A 24,031-nucleotide genomic window follows, 5' to 3' on the forward strand; every position below is an offset into this window, starting at 1 on the left:
AAGACTACTATTAGGTGGAAGGTTAGATCTCAAGGTGGCTTTTAATTCTGGGATTTCAATAGTCTACAAAATTAGAAAGATCCAGATTTATCTGAAAAGTAACTCCAAGAGTTTCCCTAAAACATTTCCCCCCAAAGATCTCTTCTTTCCTCCTGCCCAAATTGATAAAGACATAAAATGGCATTCTGGATACTACAAATTATTTGAGGGCAGAGAACATACAGTCTTCACGTTTCCATCACTAGAAGCTATCATGTTGAGAGCCTAAGGCATCCTGAGCCTTCAATTAAAAAAATTTTTTATACCAATGGATCAGACTCATGATCTACCCAGCCTGGCACTCTGCTTTATAGCTTCAAAAAAGAAGTTCCTTTTCTACAAATGAAAAGAGAAAATAAAACTCAGCATAATAAAAGATACAGACTCGGGAACAGTAAGGACTCAACCGTATATTACCCCAGGAAGAAGTATTATTACTTCTTGGATCCCCTATACTTATACAATCTGTTGTATTCTTGACTTGTGCAGTTATTTTTCCAGCATTTCATATTTTTCCTCTTCAAATACCAGCCAAATTTCCTAAAGACTTTTGTTTCTTCTTTTCACTACCTGTCACACAAGAATACTGCCATTTCAACTACAATAGGTATTCCCCTAATATGGATCTTCAGAACACTTAGAAATTAATTTCATGTCAAGCAAGTTAACTTCTCATTCCCAGTCAGCCCTGGACACATAAAAGAGAAGACTACCAGGAGTCAATTAAGGCAAAGCTTCCCCAAAGCAAATTATAAAGATCTAGGTGTCATTTTGGATACACAACCACATAAAATGAACATCAAACTTTACACCAATAAAGTGTTTCTATTCTTACCATTACAACACAGTAACACAATACAGGCACTCCCTTCAACCTTACCAGCCAGGACTCCTTCTCTTCTCTATTAGTATTTAATTCAAGATAATCATGTCCAAATTACAATTCCTTAGCTTTCCAACAATAGCTCTATAGCAAACTGCATACTTAGCCTCTAATGCTGCTCCTGAAATGTTCATATATAAAGGGAAAACTCATAATAATCTAGTGAATTAAGACACAAGAATAGATAATATTATTAGAATTAAAGAATGGAAAATAGATATACACCCCACCCCAGAGTGTACTAGTTCATATAGAAGTTTTCTCTACACTGGTATATTAATAAGTAGACAGCCCTAAAAAAAAATGTTGGGCTCCCAAGCATATTACTCACATTAACTCAAAATTTCTTCTTATGGCTTCTGGGATTTTGGGTTTTGTAACACGCACAGCCTAAAAAATAAAAGTGAAAAGCCAAAGTATATTTGAAAAATAAATCTTCAAACTAAATCTACAGAAAAGCTCCTCATATGAAAGTAATAAAGCAACTATGACATAGCTGCCTACTAACACGTGTGGAGATTCCACTAGAAAATCTGTTTTTCATGCCATCACACCAAGAATCAAAGATACTCTGCTTTTTACTTCCTTAAAAAAAAAAAAATGCTTGGCTACAGGAAAAACCACTCTATCCACTGAGGAAATAAACTCCTTAAGGGAAAAGGTTCTCCCTTAAAAGACCTCCACAAAGCTCTTCAGTTGGATACTTTTGTTTCCTTTCCAGGCTTGCCAACCAAAGAAACACAAGGAAGGCAAAATTCCAAGATTTAAATTGTAAAGTAGGAAACAGTCAACAACAAAAATAAAAGCAAACAAAATTCAGGTCAGTATATGCAACTTAGTAACAGTAGACAATAAACATATTTACTGTTTCTTAAACCTGTAATCACTCAGTACTGGCTATACAGAAACAGTCCAAAGCTGAAGGAAAACAAATACCAGTTAACAGCTTACATTCTTTCTTGCCAGGAGCTCACTTAGAACAAAGTCTACTTGTCTTTTTTAGACATTGTTTACTAGACACTTTGTTTCCCTAACCGTAGTGTACTTTGACATTAATTAAGATTATCTATTTGGGAACTGCAGCTTTTTGAAGGCTGACTTCTCCATCAGAAAACTGATCTTTCAAAAGCTTTTGATTTAACTAGTTAAACATCACTCCCCGCCCCCCCCCCCCCCACATTACAAACACACACACAACAAACTCCTGATGTGAAGAAAGTTTTAATTTCCCTCTGAAAACTGGCTAACCTTAAACAAAGCCTCTATGCACATAACCTTCTTTTAAAAGCCTTTTACAAAGACTTAAAAACTTTTAAGCAACACAGCCTTTCCAACATGTGAGAGAACAGTCAAATCTGTGAAGAATTTGAGAGCTATCAGAACTAAATACAAGAATTAGTGAAACGGAGTAAGAAGCTGGGGACTCTAGTGAGGAAACTCATTACGTGCTGAAGGTGGGGCATATGAGGCCCTGAGGAACAATGCACAGAGATACCCAGAAGACAAAAATTCCTAACAAGCATTTGTGAGAGATGCCAGATTTCACGATGTGACTACCAGAACACAAATGACTTCCAGTATGTTTTAATATGATCCAGGAGGAAGCACTATCATTTTGCATTTAATTAAGAAACTGGCCATATATTTTTAGTCTTTTTTTTTAATGTTTATTTATTTTTGAAAGAGTGTGAGCAGGGGAGGGGCAGAGAGAGAGAGGGAGACAGAGGATCCAAAGTGGGCTCTGTGCAGAGAACCCAATGTGGGGCTCAAACTCACAAACCATGAGATCATAACCTGAGCTGAAGTTAGACGCTCAACCAACTGAACCACCTGAGCGCCCCAGGTTTGTTTTTTAAAAAGCGTAAAATAGGACTGTCTTCTGAAGATTTCTATTTTGCTGTATGAGGGAGGCTGAAGAACATACTACATGCTTGCCAATCTTGGGAATCTCATAATTTTCAAGTATGTGTAAAGTAAGCACCCACTGTAACAGGTAACATAAGTTATCATAACAGACTTAAAAAATAAAATGACAACATATCCCAAAACAATGCCCAAAACACACACACACACACACACACACACACACACACACACACACACACACACACACAGTAAGTAAGTAGAGAGGGGAAAAAAGCTAATGAAATGAATATATCTGAAAGTGACCACTGGGGTATAAGCATGTATTTTATTTTATTTATTTTTTAAATGTTTTTTTTTTGAGAGAGAGCATGAGCAAAGCGGGGAAGGAGCAGAGAGAAAGGGGGACAGAGGATCCAAAAGAGGCTCTGTGCTGACAGTAGAGAGCCCGATGCAGGGCTCGAACTCCCAAACTGTGAGATCATGACCTGAGCCGAAGTCAGACGCTTACCCGACTGAGCCACCAAGGTGCCCCTAAGCATATATTTTAAATGGAAAGCCAGCATATAATATAGTCACTCTCTTACATAAGAAAAAAAATATTTAAAAAATATCAAAGACACATATTTTCACCACTCAAATTTGCCACAGCAGTTGTCCAAGAAGAAAAAAGTATAAATACAGACAAGGGAAAAATTAAATACTGATTATTACAGAGAATGCTTGTAAGTGTTAACTGGGTGCCTCATCTGTGCCAAGTACTGTTTGTTCTAGGCACTATGAATACAGCAATGAACAAGGTGAGACTGCTCTCATGAAATTGAAATTTTTAAGGGGAGAAAACACAATAGATAACAACAAAAAGCAAATAAATGAATAAAAAAGTTGCAGATAGCTATGAGTGTCATGTGAAGAATTAAAATAGGATGACTCGGAGACTGGGAAACACTAGGTTGTGGAGGGGAAAATTAAGATTTTTATTTTGGCATAATTATATAAATAAAAATCTAAGGAAATTCATAGTTTCAGTCAAGTAAGATATATAGGTCTAAAGATCTGTTGTAGAACATTGCACATACTGTCAATAATGTATTGTGCACTTAAAAATTTAAGAGGGTAGATTTCGTGTTAAATGTTTATACTACATACACAACAAACAAATTCAAGGAAATTAACCAAAAAACTTTATTAGAGACAGTGAAGTCAACAAACTAGTAGATACACAATAAATTCACCAAGAATCATTTGGATTCCTCAATGCTTACACAAAAAGAGACAACATATTTAATAGCACTAAAATTCAGTAAATCTGTGAGTATTAATTTAATTTGGGATATGGGTTTCTCACCTAGGTCAGAAATTCTAAAAGAAACAAAAGTGATGATATACCTAAGTAAAACCATAAACTGTGTTCCTAATTTTAAACTTATATGCCAATTTAGATACCTGATATAGCTTGAAAATATCAGTAATGAAAACTTATCTGGAAGAATAAGCTGGCAGAAATATCAAAGGCCACTATTTTTGAAAAGATAATATATCTTATGAGATTTTAAAAGTGAATAAAAAGTTGAATTATCATAACAGACAGTAATGTGTTAAAGAAGGAAGGCTGACAAATAGCCTGGAAGATCTGAAAAAGCATTCCAGCTCTCGTAAGAAACTTAAAAAAAAATTTTTTTTTAATGTTTATTTATTTCTGAGAAAGAGAGAGAGAGACAGAGACAGAGCATGAGTGGGGGAGGGGGAGAGAGAGAGGGAGACACAGAAATCAGAAGCAGGCTCCAGGCTCTGAGCTGCCAGCACAGAGCCCGATGAGGGGGATCATGACCTGAGCCAAAGTCGGTTGGGTCGCTCAACCGACTGAGCCACCCAGGTGCCCCTCGTAAGAAACTTTCATGACAAGATTAAGCAACCAAAACAATGAAGATCTTGATCAACCAGTTTAAAAACGTATTACAAAGCGACATTTTTTTCATTCAGTGACTGGTTTTATAAAAACAAATAAATATAACTAAATTTGAAAGATCTTTCTCACTGCTATGCAGAAAATGACGTAAAGGTAAAAGTGAAAGTGCGGCAACATGAGAGGAGGTGAGATGGTGAGAGATAGTGACTTGGCTTAATGAGGTGGCAGTGAAGATGGAGGAGTGAACAGTTTTATGGATTTTGGTGGTAAAATCAGCAGGATATGGGGTCTGATTAGATGCCAAGGATGAGAGCATTGTCAAAGATGCCTCCCACATGTCTAGATTTGTCTGAAGAGAAAGAGGGGTCATTACTAACAAGATAGAAAAAATAAGGCAGAAACAGATTTGATGGGAAAAAGTTTAGGGCTGAAAACTAATGAAGGAATAGGAAACAGAAAGATCAATGGAATAAAGTCCAAAAAAACAGTACAACATAATAGGATTCAGCAGGCAATACAAATGGTATTTCAAACAAGGGAGATGGAGGCATAAATTATTCAGTAATTCTTGTTGCTACCAATTTAGGGGACAGAGAATTGGAACCCTACCTCACAACTGACATCACAATGGATTCCAAATGAATTAGAGATTTAAATCTATTTTTTTTAATTTATTTATTTTTGAAAGACAGAGTGTGAATGGGGGAGGGGCAGAGAGAGACAGAATCTGAAGCAGGCTCCAGGCTCTGAGCTGTCAGCACAGAGCCTGATGTGGGGCTCAAAGAATCGTGATATCATGACCTGAGCTGAAGTCGGACACTAAACTGATGGAGCCACCCAAGCGCCCTTTATTTTTGAGAGAGGGAGAGAGAGAATGCGAGCGGGGGAGGGCTACAGTGAGAGGGAGACAGAGGATCCAAAGCAGGCTCTGTGCTAACAGCAGATAGCCTGATGACACGGGGCTCGAACTCATGAACCTTGAGATCATGACCTGAGCCAAAGTCAGACGCTTAACCAACTGAGCCACCCAGGTGCCCAAAGATTTAAATCTAAAAACACAACTGTAAAAGCAGAGAAAAATGTGGTAATTTCCAATTTTATTTAAATTTCTATATTTTAAAGTGGGGGAAGTGGCTTAAAGTACGCCAGCACTGCAAAAAACCATAAATGAAAAAAATACTAAAATTACTACATAAGTTTAAAGCTTCAGAATTGCCAGGGGGGAGGGAGGTGGAAATTAAATGGTAAAAAAAAAAACAAAAAACAACTAGGAGAAATGTTTCCCATGCATTTAAGAGTTGTAATAACTAACATAATTCACAAATGAAATACAAATGGCCAAAAAATATCCTAGGGCATTCAACCTCAATAATTAATAGAAAATACCAGAATAATTTCTCTGAAAGGATGGAGAGTGGGCATGCATCTGTTTTTGGGTACACTCACAATCTAATATGTAGGAAACTACAGCTCACCAACACTAATGATGACAGATGTAAGATACTAAAATTTTTTGAAAGGCCATTTGGCAATATGTATCAAAAGGCCTCTAAACAGGGCATATAGTTTGACTCATCAATCCTACACTTAACTTAATAATTTGTTTAAGGAACATACTTTTTGGGGATGAGCACTGGGTCTCATATGTAAAAGATAAATCACTGGGTTCTACTCCTGAAGCCAAAACTACACTGTATGTCAACCAACTTGAATTTAAATTAAAAATAAATAAATAAATAAATAAACTAGGAAAAAAAAGAATCTATTGTAAGGGAAGGATTGTAGAACCCTATCATTGCAACGTGTGTGACAGTAAAAATTGGAACCACAGACTAATTAAATAAAGCCATTAAAGGTGATGATGTAGTGAATCTATATTTTTGACTTGAAAAGATGCTTATATATACTGTTAGTGAAAAAAGCAGCTATGGTATGATTCCACTTTAACATTATTTATACCTATAAACAAATATACGCTCCTCTAGATTAAGAAGAATCTAAAAAAATACAACTGTTATCTCTGCAATGGTATGACTATGGGTAAATTTCGTTTTATTATTCATCTTTTTCCCAATACCTAATTTCTTTACAACACACAGAACATGTTTGTATAAAAATATTCAGAATATACAAAATACAACGACAAATCAGTAAGAAAATTAAAACAATACAACAGAAAAGTGGGCAAAGGATATGAATAGGCAATTGACACAATAGCCAAAGAAAAAAGATCAAAAGATGCTCAACTTCATTAATAACTAAAGAAATGCAAATCAAAGAGAGATAGAACATCACTCCATACAGCAAAACTTAGGATATCTAATTGCTTCAAATACTTGTGAGGTTTACGTAGAAACACGTATGCACATATATTGTTAGTAAAAATAAAGATTTATACAAGTTTTTGAAAGATAATTTGTACATACAAGGAGATGTGTCAAGAATGTTCACTACCCTATTGTTTATTAACAGCAAAAAATTGGCAACAACAGAGAACTAATTATGTAATATAAGGCAAAGAATTCTAGGTAGCTGTTAAGAAGAATGAGCTACATCTCCCAAGTAACAACCTAAGCAGAATCTAAGAATCTGTCACATTCATATTTTTTATCTTTATTTTTTCATATTTTTTACCTTTAAAATTGAAAAGCAACTCCAGCCACAACTGAATGGACAACCAAGAGGATTTTATGAAGTTAGCTGTGGACTTTTCAAATGACCTCTTAACTTTGGCAACACCCCCTCAGGCACCAGTCGGAGATAATGGCACAGCGTGAATGGGAAAAGGGAAAACCCTCACCACCTTTCCAGTCTTGTTTCTGAGCTCACATATGATCGCTCACAGTGAAGGTACATTCTCAATGGTGTGACACTTCAGACATGTGACACCAAAAAAAGTTTTCTCTTTAGCTGCAGTAACATTCGTCACCACAATAGCAGATCTCCTAGAAACTCTAAGAAAGGACACTAGAGAAGCCATATTACCACTTCTCAGGTAATCCAGATCTACAGCAACACCTTTTAACATTATTGACCATGACCACAGTAAGACATGTATTTTACAGTGACACCCAATATAAACACCTACACACTTAAATAAAAAAAAATTTCACAGAATGATAAACTTAGTACATGTCATGTGCTCTGATTTCTTTTCCTCTTCAATTTCATTTTATTTACAATGCTGGTCATGATCCACTAAAATTGATTTTAGAATCTACTTATGGATTTCAACCCAATCTGAAAATATACTGACCCACAAAAGCAGGCATATAATCTCTCACCATTCTATCTCCTAATACCACAGCCACCACCACCATGACCACCAAATTCACCTGCTATCTTACTTTCATTCAGGCCATGCTACCCACTTGAAATACCTTCCTTATTCCTCTCCCCCCCCCATATAAATCCTGATAATTCTTCCATTCCCATCTAAAACCCCAACTCAATCATAGTCGTTTCCAGGCAGACTCTCTTGAAATGTTCTATAACTCTAAACTCTTACAGCAATAATCATCCAATCAATATATCAATTAATCATACATGACATCTATTTTGATAGAATTATTATTCAAATCTTATATTTGAAATCCTTGTTCAAAACCTTACTGAGACTAAAGCCTTACTCTTACACTGATTTATCACCATTATTGTATCTTAATAATGACTCACATACAAGCGGTGCACGGATTTCATTTCCTTGTAAGAGTCTCTCAGCTTATCTGTTCCTTCTAAGAGTTCAGAAGAAAATGACACCCAGGGTAAGCTACAAGACTATTTTACTTTGCAGAGACCTAAAGTCAAAGTGAGAAAGCTATTCTATAAAATACCTTAGCGCTTCAATTCAATAACTGCTGAATAAACAATGTCCAATGAAAGAACAATTAAATTCAAAGCCCTCAAAATTCCTAGAGATTTTCCCTAAGAAAAGGGCTTACCTGTATGGTGAGGCCTGGAGCCATGATGTTCAAATCTTTCTGCAGAGCTTGCTTCAGATTTTCATCTATTTGATCTGTTTTTGAGGCCAAGAACAACAATTCTCATGATACTCAAAAAATATTTTTTTCATTGTATTAACACTGAAAAAAATCCAATCACTATTAGACCTAAAGTTTCTATGGTACTGTTCTTTTGTAAAGCTTAAACCACTGCACATATATATGAAAACAAAACTACCTACATATTATAAATGTATAAATTATTACATATATTTAAAACTTATATTTAATTTTCCTTTTGTATAGGAGAAAATGTGAAGAACTGTCAGAGAAATTAAGGAAGAAAGATGATAAACAGGTTGTTTATCCAATAAATGGAGACTCTAAGTCTCTAATATCTTAATTCAGTGTTGTTACTTAATATGTGTCCTGATTATCATAAAAACCAAATTCCTATCCTCAATCCTTAACCCGAATCTCCAAATAACTAAATTTCATTTCCATGGACCTCTGCCCATTATTTTGGATTTAACAAGGGTGCCTGGGTGGCTCAGCAGGTTAAGTCTCTGACTTCGGCTCAGGTCATGATCTTGCGGTTTGTGGGTTTGAACCCCGTGTCAGGCTTTGTGCTGGCAGCTCAGAGCCTGGAGCCTGCTTCAGATTCTGTGTCTCTTGCGCTCTCTCTGTCCCTCCCCTGCTCATGCTCTGTCTCGCCCCGTGTCTCAACAATAAATAAATGTCTAAAAAAATTTTTTTTTAAATAAAAAGGGAGGGGGTAGAGTTCACGGGAAGGTCTTTGAAGTATACAAGAATGGACAATAAAGCTATCACTTCACTTGGCTTTTTAACTTATAAATTTTCTACCTCAATAGTACTCTCACCATTATTAAAATGACCAGTGATGTGACAAATCAGGACAGTTGTCTCATACATCTAGTAGTTGTGAATCATCAATGAGGGATCAATTGGTAGATCTCTAAAATGATTAACCATCCCTATGTCTGCCTGTAAGAAATTCACTAAGTGGGGTGCCTGGGTGGCTCAGTCGGTTAAGCGTCCGACTTGGGCTCAGGTCATGATCTCACGGTCCGTGAGTTCGAGCCCCGCGTCGGGCTCTGTGCTGACAGCCCAGAGCCTGGAGCCTGTTTCAAATTCTGTGTCTCCCTCTCTCTTGGACCCTCCTCTGTTCATACTCTGTCTCTGTCTCAAAAATAAATAAATGTTAAAAAAAAAAAAAAAAAAAAAAGAAAAAGAAATTCACTAAGAATTCCAGGAGGGAGAAGTGAGCAACCAACAGCAACAACCCAATCACGGGTCACAGCTTTCACTATCACAAATGAAAAGTAACTTGTGCAGAAAAGAGTTAACATAGCAGTCCTGAAGCTGTGATCCTTAGAAAGGCTTGTCTGTAAGTTGGCCTTTGGCTGTCACCTGGGAACTTGAATTTGGAAAGGATTTCCACTATTCCAGGAACTGGTAAGAATGACTCACTGTGCCTAAACTGTTTATACAACCAATGTGGTTTACGCTGAACATGTGCCTTCCTTCTGGGAGTCTGGAATTTTGTTATGTACTAGGCAGAGGATGCCTGTATGTTAGCTTCCAATAAAAATTCTGGGCAGTAAGTATCTAATGAGCTTCCCTAGCAGACAACATTTCATATGTGTTGTCACCGTTTAATACCAAAGTGTATCCTTGCATGACTCCACTGGGAGAAGATTCTTGGAAGCTTGTGCCTGGCTTCCTCTGGATTTTACTTTGTATATTTTTTGCTATAATACATCTTAGGTGAGAGTAGAACATATATTGAGTCCGGTCAGTCTTCCTAGCAAATCATCAAACATGGGGGTGGGTCTTGGGAAACACCAAGAAACAGACTTCTACTAAATTTCCCCAAATTATCTATTAAAATAACAACAAAGCTAATTTTCACTAAATTATCATAGTAAAAAAACAGAATATAGTCTATAAATAATGATCCTTTTCTAATCACTATCAAGTTATACATAGTGCATTTCAGAAAATGGTTCTCATTCTTAAAATATCTTTTGAGTAACTATTTGCTTAATTTAATAAGAAATTTTAAACTTCAGATAAAGAATATTTTAAAGACAAATGCTCTATTATAAATTCAGAAGAATGCTGAAATAACATAATGTTTACTAATATTGTTATAGCGTCCACAGAGTTGACTAAGATTTCCAACTAATCATTCACATATTTAAAACAAATAAGACACTCACCAAACAATTCAATGTAAACTTCTTGAAGTGTATGGGCACTGCAAAACTGGTTCAGTTCATGGTGGATTTTATTGAAGATTAAGGTCTTGTCATAATCTGCAGTGTAGTTCCTCACGATATCAAACACTGAAGGAGAGGTACAATCCATTTTTACCCATGTACCTTCTAATTCAGCCAAGGTAAAAGTTATAATATACATGAGAAAAAGTGACAACAGAATAGTGAAAACATGAAATACAATTCACAAACATTGAGCATTTCTTGTGCTGAATTTTCCAGATATTACTACATTTGCAATTCTAATGGGCAAATTCTGAATTCCATACTAAGAAGAGTCTACATTATCTTGGAGGTAATAAGGAGCTGTCAAAATTTTCAAACAAGCGCATGACACAATCACATTTGTACTGTGGCAGCAGTGTGAAGATGAACTGTGGGGCAGGGCAAATATAAGGCAACTACTGCAAAGCAAAAGTTGAGCTAAGAGGTAAAGAGGGCCTGAATCAATTGAAGAACAGTGGAAATAAAAGAAGGAAGCAGCTGCAAACGACCATTTTGGAAAGGTGATTTTTTGTTTTTCCTCAGATTTTTATTTAAATTCTAGTTAGATAACATATAGTGTAAGGTAAGTTCCAGGAGTAGAATTTAGTGATTCATCACTTACATATAACACACAGTGCTCAAGTGCCTTCCTTAGTACCCATTCCCCATGTAGCCCATCTCCTCCCCAACGAAAAGGTAGTTTTTAAAGGCTGTAAAAAGATACCAGGCTCAAAGGAGAAGAAGCAAACGTTCACTGGGCCAGGCTTTATATCAGGGAATTTATGTACATTACCATTTAATTTCCACAAAAAACCCCTCCAAATTTTGCATAATAGGAAACAGAATTTCAAAAATGTGCCTAAGGGCACATACTAGATCACACCAGATCCATGCTCTACCTATTAAAACATTGCTTTCTTCCTTCAGACCCAAAGACTAGTTCTACTGGCTTTCCCACGGAGGATATCAGGTGTAAATGGATTCCAGATCACAACTGATAGGCCATCAATAAATACTTGCTGACTAACTCATTTGGTTGGTCATTACCAAATGAACTGTTGATCCAACAGTTTCCTTATCTCTGGTTAGAGAACCAGCAATAAATTCCCTTCGTCTATTTTTCCAATCATAATTCATTCCACTGATTTGTAACCAGGGTAAGTAGATGGAAAAAAAAGACAAGGAAAATAATAACTGAAAAATATAATCCAAATCCACTTGACAGTAATACAGCTTGCCTTCTACTCTGAAATTCTTTTGCTATTTGTGCCTGTACCAGTGCCATGAAATTTAGCATGACCTTATATTCCGACATACATCAATACATACATCCATCTATGTATATATGTGTGCTGGTATCACGTCTTCTGAAGTACAATAAAAAAACCCTTAGGGAAAAGGCTCTAACTTCACCTTTTTAAGCTGTTTTTGTCAAACACACTATCCTGTACGTATCAACATACATGCAAATTTTAATAAAAAGGATCAAGATAAAATGGCAGATCTTTCAAATGAAAGCAGAGTCTCAAACAGACCCACATACACCTGTGTTCATAGAAGTATTATTCACAATAGCTACAATGTGGAAGCACTCCAAGTTTCCATCAATGGATAAGTGGACAAACAAAATGTGGTATATACACAAAGTATTATTCAGCCTTAGAAAAAAAGGAAATTGTGACACATGTTACAACATTGACGAACCTTGAGGACATTATGCTAAGTGAATAAGCCAGTCACAAAAAGACAAATACTATGGTTCCACTTATTATAAGGTACTTCAGAGTAGGCAAAATCATAGAGACAGAAAACAGAACAGTAGGTGCCAGGGGCTGGGGAGAGAGGGAAATGGGAGTTAATGTTTAATGGGTAGTTTCATTTTTGCAAGATGAAAAGAGGTAGATGGCGTTAATGGTTGCACAACAATGTGAATTTTTTTTTTTAAGATTTTATTTTTAAGTAATCTCTACACCCACTGTGGGGCTTGAACTTATAACCCTTAGATCAAGAGTCACATGCTCTATGAACTGAGCCTGCCAGGCGCCCCTGTGAATGTATTTAATACCACTGAACTGTACACTGAAAAATACTTGAGACTGTAAATTTTAAGTTATATGTATCTTACCACAATAAAAAAAAAAAAAAAAAATTGGGGGGAAAAAAATCAAACATAAAAAAAAAAAAGCAAATCTTTCTCCATAACTTCTAAGTTTTTGATTTGAATAGTAACCACTCCATCTCTGTGGCTTTTCATCTTTTACCAAGGAAGTGTTTTCCCCATACTGAGAACTTTCAGATCACTTTACAAGTTATAGCAAATCTCAACTAGAAGTTTTCTATGGTTATAAATCAGTGTTTTCTGATCTGCTACAGATTTTTAGCATGCAAGAAAATTCTCTCATCCTGACTGGATAAAATGCTACTTTCTAGAAACTCTAGAAATAATCAATGACCATCTTGCTCTTCGAAAACTCAGATGAGAGAAGAGTAACACATAAAGTTACAGAAAGTCAACTCTGTTTAGGACTTGTGACCTGTTTCTGCCACCATTTCCCAGAAATGGAAAAGATTCTCATTTTTTTATATATATCAGAAATGAATGAGGTCATAAAACTTTAAAACTACCCTTTTATTCCTTAAGGAATCTCTTTAGATATAAATACTCTAATTGTAACTATAAAAACAACAGAATATATGGGTACCATACCTGCACAGGGGGCCAACATATTAACCACTTCTATTCGGTCAATATAGATCATGACCCCACCACTAAAAACAAAGAAATGGAAAAAGTGTGAGCTAAATAAAATTTATCATAATCCCAGATTCCCACATTGTCAAACATATCCCACATGGTAGAAATTTAGAAGGAAAATCTAAAGTCATACACTACTCATTAATTAAAATAACCACTACTCAATCACCACTCAAACATCCCTGTACACATTTAATCTGGCTCCTCTCATAACCAAGTCTCACCTCTGTAACTGAAGCAATCAACTCAGCTCACATGAAGACTAAATGTATAACGTAGGGCTACTTAGGCACTTTGCCCTTATTAACTGAAGCCACAGCTAACGCAGTACACTTCTCAAACTTTTCCATCAAGGGACCAAGTAAAATGGTTCCCCAAGGTGTATTAAGGCCAGCCACGGGCTGACATTTTTTTTTTTTTTTTTTTTTTTTTTGGTCTCCTGCCTTATCTTAATAATTCATAAGGAGTTTTAATCTGTTTAAACTGTATTTATTCTAATATGAAAAAAGACTTTCTCCTCAAACCCTCAAGTAAAATTGACACTGCAGAAAGATAGGTCTTGTTAAGTAATGGCTTCCTGGCCTATTAGCACAGACCCTGAGGTACATGTGAATCTCAATTTAAGATTCATGAAGTTAGAGATTTTGAAACTAAACAACTAAGTCTTCCTAACAACTTACAAGGACATTTTCTTTCTGATATAAAAGGTAATACCTGCTCACAGAAAAAAATCTGAGAAAATAAGGGAAGCATGAAGATAAAATTTACCCCAAATTTCATCAGCTGCCAATTTTGAGTCCTCTCTAAAGGAAATCCATAAAAGAGAGTTACAGAGAGATCTAGGAAGAACCTGATATCAAATATATAAACTTAAAACAGAGGGAAATTCTCCCTTTTTACAAGCATTTCTGTCCGTCCAGAGATGGCCAAGCCTCTCTTACAGGCTTGTAATACTGACAGTCATTTCAAATAGGGCATTTAAAAAAATACCTTGAATTTTACACTCTTTTTTTTTGTTACACAATTCAATGTTCTGATTATACTCTAGAAATAATTTAGGCTTTGCTGGCTGTTCTGTCCCTAAAACTCTTTAGGGCAGAGACTTTCAAAGTAAGGTCCCCAGACCAGCAGCAGCAGTATCACCTGGAAACTTCTGCTAGAAATGCAAATTCTTGAGCCTCATTCCAGACCTCATGAACCAGAAACTCTAATTAGATAGCATTTAGTAGTACAGATGACAAGAAAGTGAGATGATTTCATTCGAACTATTTGTTATTGAGTACGTACTCTGAGTCAAGTGCTGGTTAGGCACTTTATATACACTAATCCTAATCCTCACAATAACCCTGCAAGATAGGTCTTATTACCCAACTTTTACAAACAAGAAAACTAAGCCTAACTAAATCCATAAAGGCATGGATGGGAACAAGGAGTATATGGGAACTCTCTGTCCTTTTGCTTAGCTATCAAACTATAAGTGCTCTAAAAAATAAAGTCTATTAAAAAAAAGTCAATACAGCACACAGGGCAGTGCTGATGTATGAAGTTAGGTCTGCCGGTTCCGAAACTACTTTTTCCAGTACCAAATGGCTTCTAAGATGGAAAGCTTGGAGACACAGCTTTACTCAAATAATGCTCAGAAAAGAAATCCTCCTGGGTTACTATCACGTCTATCTGAAAAATTAGTTTAAGTAATCGCAGTTTGTGGACAGAAACTCCATCTGAATTAAAGAGAGGTTAGTAAGCAAGGGGAAAAGCTTACCTTGTTCCACAAGGCACATTTTTAACTTCATCAGTTTGTAGTGTTGTCTGAGGAAAAAAAAATATTTCATGAATACTCAGGACACATATTGTCAAAGAACTACTGGTCCCAGAAGAAAACCTACAGAGAACTGCTAAGAGGTAAGTACAGAAGAGCTCCATTACGATTTCAGTCCCCAAAGATTAGCTATCAGAGTAATTTCTTTTTGCATCCTAGTAGATATGAAAAATAAAACAAAATGTTTTATAGCTAATGTCCCAATCAAGATGCATATGGACAACCCAGAGTGGGAAGGTTGATTGGAGGTGGGAGCTGGGGCCAAAAAAAAAAAAAAAAAAAAAAGGCACCCTTAGAAAGTTTCAATGTTTAGTCTCTCAGAGTCCCTTATTTGCCTGGAGCTGGCCTAGGATTGCAAACTACATGGCTTACCTACAAGGATACTACCATTAGGACTTCTGCTCTGAACTTTAATTCTACTGCATATTCTGGACACACTGAACCTTATTTAAGAATACAGCAACATATTACTTTATGGAATACAAACAAAAAAGGAAGCATGATCTTTGTTTCTAAAAGCTCACAATCCCACATAAGACATAAAATCCTCATAAAGCAATTGATGACATGTACACAATAACAGATTATAAACTGAATTGCTAGGTAAGTGATAAAGAGTAGAATAATAGTTTGGAAAGCTCTCCGAGGTGAAGTATTTATAAGCCACGTCTAGAGGAAGAGAAATAAGAACACATCTTAGGTTCAATAGCTCCTCGTGCCAGGAGCTTCTTCAGTCCTGAGCATATAGACTGTACATTATGAAGAACACACAGGAAGACCTTGTGACGGTCACTGGCTTTTTGCTTTTTCTGCGCTTAAGTAACAAGTATTGGCAAATGACACTTTCTCCTGGCCCTGCCCATAGGGACCAACATTGTTGTCTTTCCAGTCCAAACCATCCATCTTTCTCTTGCCTGAGTGCGAAGGGAGGCAGTCCATCTAGGAAATGGGACCATGAGGCTACACTTGAGGAACATCTGGACTGCTATTCTGGAGCTTTATTTCTGGTGTGTTTGTTTCACAGTTGTTTGAAATGTTTAATAAAGCTTCAAAAACTTAAAAAAGGAGCTATCCTATCAAATACACACAACTGAGGACAAACCACATGTATAATGATAGGAAGCAAGCTGGCTTGCCTGGAGCAAAAGGGGCGATATAGAGGAGAGTGCAAATTCTGAGAAGAGAATGTGAAATTAGACAGTGGGCCCTAAATGTTCACTGGTGGGCTTGGGCTCTCCCTAGCTCATCTAACATATAGCCACCAAACGAACCTTTCAAAATATGTTTTTTCCTAATTTCTGTGCTTATATGTGATGCAGTCCTCATTATCCATCTTATCTGGAGGTAGAAAAACCAGCTGGGAAGCTAAAGTATTGATTTATTTAAGTTAATGTAGTAAAGGCCATGGAAATTGAAAGCTGTCAGTCCAGGAGACCTAACAGAGGAAGGATGTAATAACTGGTTGCATATAACATTCCAGGGGAGAAAAGAATAGAATACAACCCTAGGGTTGGAAGATTAGGGTGACGGTAAACATTAGTGACAGGTTCTAGGCACAGTGAGGGGAGGTGAAGAGAGGAGTTCAATTTATTTCCTTCAAAACATTAACCAAATTCAATTTCCATATTCCACGTCAACTCTTAATATACATCCCTATTTAAACCTAGAGGATAGGGGCACCTGGGTGGCTCAATCGGTTAAGTGTCCAACTTTGGCTCAGGTCATGATCTCACAGTTTATGAGTTCGAGCCCGGGGTCCGGCTCTGTGCTGACAGCTTGGAGCCTGGAGCCTGCTTCAGATTCTGTGTCTCCCTCTCTCTGCCCCTCCCAGACGTGTACACATTCGCATTAAAAAAATTTAACAAAAAACAAACCTAGAGGATACTCTCTAACCTTAAAGAACTAGGAAAGAGTTCAAACATTAAATCCTCAATATCCTATCTTCATGTCCTTTTATAGTTCTTTTAAATTATCTCCAAAATTATCATCTTCCCGGTATGAATATTTATTTTAAGTCTTTTTAGGGGCGCCTGGGTGGCTCAGTCGGTTGGGCGACTGACTTCAGCTTAGGTCATGATCTCATGGTCTGTGGGTTCGGGCCCCATGTCAAGCTCTGTGCTGACAGCTCAGAGCCTGGAGCCTGCTTCAGACTCTTTGTCTCCCTCTCTCCCTTCTCCTCCCCTGCCTTATGTTCTATCAAAAATAAATAAACAGAAAAAAAAAATTTAAGTCTTTAGTTATGTAATATAAAGGCTGAAAGTTTTTATATTTCCCTAAGCATAGCTTTTTTTCTTTTTATTTCATATACAGGATTTCACATTTCCCGAGATGCTACTTATACATTCCTTTCAACTGCCAAGTTCGTTAAGCCACTTGTTTATACAGGTTGTCTTCTCATGCGTTCCAAAAATTCCTAAAAATAAATGTCTTGTTCTTATAAGAACAGTTTCTTAAAAGTTTTATTAATGCAATCCTTTCCTAGAATGTTATTGTGTCCCGTATGAAGAAAGAGCACTACTATTTAGCCACAATGGATCCAGCCTTTAATATCTGTAGATGTATATTAGTTTACACTAAAATCTTTTTACAAATTTCACGTCTTAAGTTTGACAATTTATTATTATATATGCATATATACATATACACTGCATATCTGCTGTATGCAATTAACCTTTAAATTTGTTTTAATGTTTACTGTCTGTATCTTTTAAATATCTCCGCATTAGTATGACTCAAAATACTAAGCTCCAAGAAAGCAGAAACAGATTTGACTGACTTTGAACAAGACTTTTAAAAAGCTCCTTATCTCTAAGGGTCTGATGATGCCATTGATAACATCATTACTGACTGGGCTGTTGTTGAGGTCATGTAATTAAAACCCCTTCTTTCATGGAGGAATAACAATGGTTAAGTCATTTTTGCAAAGTCATGTAACCAATTAGTGCCAGAGCCATTACCTAAGTCTCCAGGTTTCTGGCCCCATGTTCACTACACCATACTGCTTCCTAAGAAATCAGCTCAATTTAAAAACTTTCATAAGCAGAAAGGTCAGAAATACAAATGTGTTACAACCTCTGCCTTCAGGAAGTTTGGAGACTCTCTGGAAAGAAAATACACAAAGCAACTTTGAAAGTACAAACAACATTACTAAAGGAAACATGACTAAGAGCCAAAATTTACCATACAGACTTTAGGAGCTATAGATTAGAAGAAGGATTTGCAGTGAGACTTTAAAAGGCTAGCAAGATTGAGATAGGAGAGCAGTAATGAAGGAGAGTTGGTGAGAGAAGAGGCGACAACATGAACCAAGGTAAGAATGAAAAAATAAACAAGGGAAAACAATATGGAAATAAGTCTGACTAGGAGAAGAACACTACATTTCACTTCAATGGACACAATTCTTGCCCAAAGCCATCTAAAAGGGAACTGGAAGGAAATCTGGAGGATTTAAGTATTCGTAATGAAACTCTCACTAGAAGGAAGCCTAGACTTAAATTACAAGATTAAAAACATTGCGTTTTCCTGAGTTCTGGAAAAATTAACAGCAGATGCTACACAAACTTCTGAATCCAAAGATGTATGATCACACTGAGCTTGCAAAAGTAGGCACAATCTAATCCTGTTTTTTCACCTTGTTATAACAAAAGATATTTACTAAGTGTCTCCCATAGCCAAGATACTGTTTTCAACGGACAGATGCTTATTTCAAATATTCTGGGATGCTGCCAAAATAAAACACTCAAAAAGTTTCCATATAAAATTGTGCTTAATGTCCCAGGCAGAAAAGTTGTGTGTAAAAATTCAGATCCTCCTGGTTAACAGTGGCCCAGGAACTGGTCTCTATGGAAACCAAACACCTTTCTAAACCAAGTAATCACTGGTTTGTACTTCTGTGTTTCAAAGTCCTATTTTACTTTGACATGAGAAACAAAAAACATGCTGCATACCACTATATAGATGGGGGAGGTGGGTCCTTCCAAGTTGCCTGGCTCATACTTCTAACACACTTCGAGAGAGTGAGGTGGTTCAAAACCAGAACTCGTGCTGTGACAGTTGTACTCTGAACTTTGTAACTCCTGCTTTTAAGTAAATACCACCATTTGCTTAAGCAATAAGGAAATCCACCTCCACCCATGAATGTGGTAACTATTCCTGTCACACTTGTCTACCCAGCATGGGGGCTTCCCTAGGAATCACTCACCTGCACAGATCTGAACGTAGTAATGAAAGGCAACATGATATGATAGCCTGGTCCACTGGGGCTAGTTAGTAAAGCTCCTCCCCTGCAAAAAGATGTTTCAATTTGACAAGATTATAAAGACAGAAATCCTCTTTCCAAATCTAAAATGCTATAATAAATATTCACTCTTACTCATGCTATGGACCTACTAAAGCCTCACTAATATGAGTTGCTCATGAGGAACAATTACTGGTCTCTAAAATATCTGCCAAAGGTGAAAAAAGATCAAATTAAACTGCCAATGTTACACTTCGTTTCATAAGCTCAAACAAGGATACCTCTGGGTCTCTAGCACTGCTCTGGGTACAAAGGATCCTCCCTCATCTTTAAGCTTCTGAGAAATAATTGTGAAAAAAATTCTAATGGCTCTCAGTTGCTGTACTTTAACTGTACATAACATGAGCCCTATTAAAACATAATACATTTCATCACCAGGTTGAAAAAAGAACATAACACAAACTTTCAAATAAAGAGAAAATTTCTGAGGCTCAAGACTCTTTTTTTCTACCTACCTGTATTAAAACACTGGAGGCATAAAGTCTGTGTTAAAAATAACAACAAAAACTTGGCATGGAAAAGATGAAGGGTGAAAGGATAAAACTATAAACAGATAGTATATAAGTGTGGGCTTGTTCACCAAATTCTGAAATGTGAGAAATATGAAAGTACATCTTGGAAATTCTAAAAAGGAGGCACTTGGCAGGCAGGAATAAAAAAGAAGTCCTGTTTACATAGTGAATAGTAAATTCATAGAACCTGGCTTCTTATCTTGAAAACATTAATAAGTTTGCAAATAATTCATAACAAATAACTAAGAAAAAATGAACTGAAGTCTGTCTCTAATTCTTTGAGAGCCATACCTTGAAATGTTCCTTCCTTGGTTTTACCATTAGGAAGACAACGCTGAACCAGATGGAAATATGAATTAATCTGTCATTTGTTATGCTAGATCTCCATCTGCTAAGACCTATCACTAAAATTGTATTTGAAACTAGCACTTCACAGGAAAGACCGTTTCTAAGATTCGATGGATCTGAAAGTAAAGTTGAAGTTCCTTCAAATACATTATTGCAATTTCTCCAAATTGTCCTCGGTCTACATCAAAAGGAACTGGTTGTAACTACATTGAAGGAAAAGCTATTCCATCTCAATTAGACAGCAACACATCCCACGCTACTCCTTTCCTCAATTTGAAAAGAAAGGGTAAGGTGGGAGGAGGATGGCCCATCAATGCTATATTTATGTCTCTCAAGTTCCAGAGATATAACAACTGTCATGGTCATCATGGCCTCCTAAGCCAAAACCAGTCACTACGGGCTATCAGGGGAAAAAAATCCAAGAAACGACCACAAACAAGAGCAGAGTTTCTAAATGGCATCTGTGACTACAAACTAAAAGCCTGTACAGCTGTATGGAATATAACAATGACTTATCTACCTCTTCAGTCACAGTGGAGCGACTACTGCCTTTCTTCCTTCTTCGTTTTTCCCACAAATAATTGAGTTTGCGGTCTATTAGGAATAAATGTAGAAAATCTGAACCTCTGCACAAAATGCAGAGAGCACTAAAACTGTCCAATACTTAGAGGGTACTTGACCCTCATCCTCCCCTAGGGCTGGGACGAAAATCACTTCCTAGGACTGGAGAGCTCCCCGATGCTGCAAGAGGGGACAACTTCGTAGACTCACTCTTAACGGGAGTCCCCTTTCAACCTACTCCGGAATCTGAACTGACTGCACACGCTGCTCACCTGTAGTACACAGCCAAGTGTCCTTCCTCGATCTTGTGGATGGAGGCGTAGAGAAGGACAACCACCAGACCCACCACTGCGGCCACCAGAACCCGGGCTTGAGTCATATTCATCCTTGCTCCTCCTAGATGGGGGAGGAAAGGATCCCCAGCCTCGTGAGTACCGACGCCACCTCCCCCCCCCCCCCCAATTTCCACCCTGTCTCCGGAGACCCGGCCTCCTTCCGCAGGGCGAGCCAGAGAGTTCTGTGCCCCTTTTCTCGCATACTTCCCTCCTCACACAGCCTACTTCTCCCTCGCCAACCCCTCCGCCCGAAAAGGGCCGCGGGCCGCCCCTACTCGGTGAGCGTCCTGACACCCCCAATCTCAACGGCCGCTGCACCCACCCCCAACCTTGGCGGAAGGCACTAACTGAGAAGGGGCCAGCCGCAGACTCCAGGGGGAGGCCGACCCTAAGGCCGCGCCTCACCGATCAGTGACGCATCGCCCCCGCCTGCACGTGCAGCCGCCTCCCGGGCCGCGCCAACCGCCGCCAACAGCCGGCCCCGCCCACTCGCCCGGCACTGCGGCTGCGCAGCCACGCACGCCGACGTAACTCTCCCCGCCCCACTAGGAGACGGGGAGCGGGCGGGACAAAATTCTCCCGGCCGCCCGCCTGCGGAGGTACTTGCGCTCCTCTCTGCGCAATGCTGGTTTCCTGCTGTGAAAGAGAAGGGAAGTCCGCAGTGTGGAGGAAGCAGAGATATAGAGGGAAGGACAGGGCGCCTGGGACGAGGGATTGGTCAGTTTGTTCTTGTGCAGAAATCCACTCCCGTGCTCTCTGTGGTAGCTGCTCCGTTTGTCCTTTTGTGGTTTATACTTTGTGACAACCACATGCTTCAGGCACGGGTCCTGCACGAATTCAGGAGCAATAGACCTGTTGCAATAAAAGTACTGTACAAGTTCAGAAGAGGAAGATATTCAATCTGACCACATCTTTCATCCTTCAGGTGTTTTTCTGAGCACCGATTAACGTGCCAGAATATTGATCCAGTGAGGGCTTTATGAAGGCCATCCCAATAGAAACAGAATAAGCACGCGAGTGTGTGTCTGTTTGGGGGAAGGGGGTCATCCAGGTAGTTCAAAGAGTATTGCACCTTTCTTGAAGCCCGAGTGATGGAAAGGAGTGGTATAACAGGTTTGGCCAGGCCCAGATTTTGAAAGGCTTGCATGCAGTTTTTCTTCAGGGTGAGGGAGCTGAATGACTAGAGAACAGAAAGACTTTTCTTTTTGTACTGCAGTCTTCTGTTATTTCAAGTTATGGATCATGTGCATATATTACCCAAAACAAAAAAGGCAAAGTTAAAGAGTAGAGATGGGAATGAGATGAACACAAGGGAAATAAAGGTAGCATGTTAAAGTAGGTTAGACAGTAATCCTGTAAACTCAAAGCCTAGTGGGACCAAAATGGGACAAGGGAGATGAGGATCCTGGGGCCCTGTAGCCTTGGGCAGAGAAGTGTGGGAAAACAGTACGTTAGGGCCAAAATGGCTACAAAATGGCTTAGAATGGAGGCAAAGAAGCCAAGCGGTTAGGAAACTGGAGGCCTAAGGTTACAAAGGTAGTAACAGTGGAAATGGGAAGTGGTAAATAGGATTTCAAGCCTTCATTAAAACAAGACCACTCTGCCCTCTCCCTTCAATAAATGTACTTACCTGTACTGTTCATAGGACTTTTATTACCTACAAATGTCTGGGACCTCGTCTGTTCTAGGCATATAATATTAGCAAAGCTTAGCTATTTTAACTTCCAGAAAGCAAAACGAAGTTAAAACAACTTGTTCCAGCCCGTTTTCTGGATTGATTTTCTTAGCTTTTCGTAATATTGCTGGAATTAGAAGATGAAATGTATACCATTTACAATCGCCATTCCACTCTGAAAAGGTGTGACCCAGTAAAAAAATAGTCAACCCATGCATCAGAAACAAGTCTGAAGTGATCTCACTATAATTTACTGTACTGAGTCAGAACACCTGCCTGTATTACATGCATCAGGCTACCCTGACGTCACCCCAGCCACACCATAAACTGGCCACACCCGAACACAGATCTCTTATCAATTATTACAGTGACATTTAGAAAATATGCAGTCATCTAAACAATAAATTTCTTTAATAATCATTCCAATGCTTGGATGGCTTGCAGTGTTCAAACTCCCAGATAAGCATTCTTGTAATGCCTTTGTTAAGGGTTTCTGATCTTACCATCTAGCTCAATATTCTAAGCAACAGGTATCCAATAAATGTTTCATTGATTAAAACCTTCTAGAACTAGAGGGGTATCTGGGTGACTTAGTCGGTTAAGTCTGCCTCTTGATCTCAGCTCAAGAGAGGTCCTGATCTCATGGTTGGGAATTCAAGCCCTACACTGGGCTCCATGCTGGGTATGAAGCCTCCTTAAAATAAATAAGTAAGTAAATAAATAAATAAAATAGGGGCAACTGGCTCAGTTGATTAAGCATCTGACTTGTGATGTTGGTCCAGGTCACGATCTCACGGCTCATGAGTTCC

At 38.0% G+C, this 24,031-nt stretch overlaps 1 protein-coding gene across 5 annotated transcripts in view; it reads right to left on the reverse strand.

Moving 5' to 3' along the window:
• ERLIN1 (ER lipid raft associated 1) overlaps positions 1-22,036 on the reverse strand; it is a 35,843-nt gene extending 13,807 nt beyond the window's left edge. For 2 of the 5 annotated variants that reach the window (XR_007145307.1, XM_047825070.1), the window contains exons 1-8: positions 21,877-22,018; positions 21,485-21,608; positions 19,696-19,777; positions 15,438-15,484; positions 13,628-13,689; positions 10,879-11,004; positions 8,636-8,709; positions 1,254-1,312 (exon numbers count right to left, since the gene is read on the reverse strand). Coding sequence is in view for 4 of the 5 variants with exons in the window: in XM_047825070.1 (XP_047681026.1) it covers positions 1,254-1,312; positions 8,636-8,709; positions 10,879-11,004; positions 13,628-13,689; positions 15,438-15,484; positions 19,696-19,777; positions 21,485-21,597 (563 nt within the window). In the remaining variant the exon portion in view is untranslated. Of the gene's footprint in view, positions 1-1,253; positions 1,313-8,635; positions 8,710-10,878; positions 11,005-13,627; positions 13,690-15,437; positions 15,485-19,695; positions 19,778-21,484; positions 21,609-21,869 lie in introns of all 5 variants that reach the window. The other 3 variants (XM_047825072.1, XM_047825071.1, XM_047825073.1) reach the window with 3 other exon arrangements.
• Between the last annotated feature and the right edge of the window lie 1,995 nt (positions 22,037-24,031).

This window comes from Prionailurus viverrinus, chromosome D2 (genome assembly GCF_022837055.1).
Source record: "Prionailurus viverrinus isolate Anna chromosome D2, UM_Priviv_1.0, whole genome shotgun sequence".
Lineage (NCBI taxonomy): Eukaryota > Metazoa > Chordata > Mammalia > Carnivora > Felidae > Prionailurus > Prionailurus viverrinus.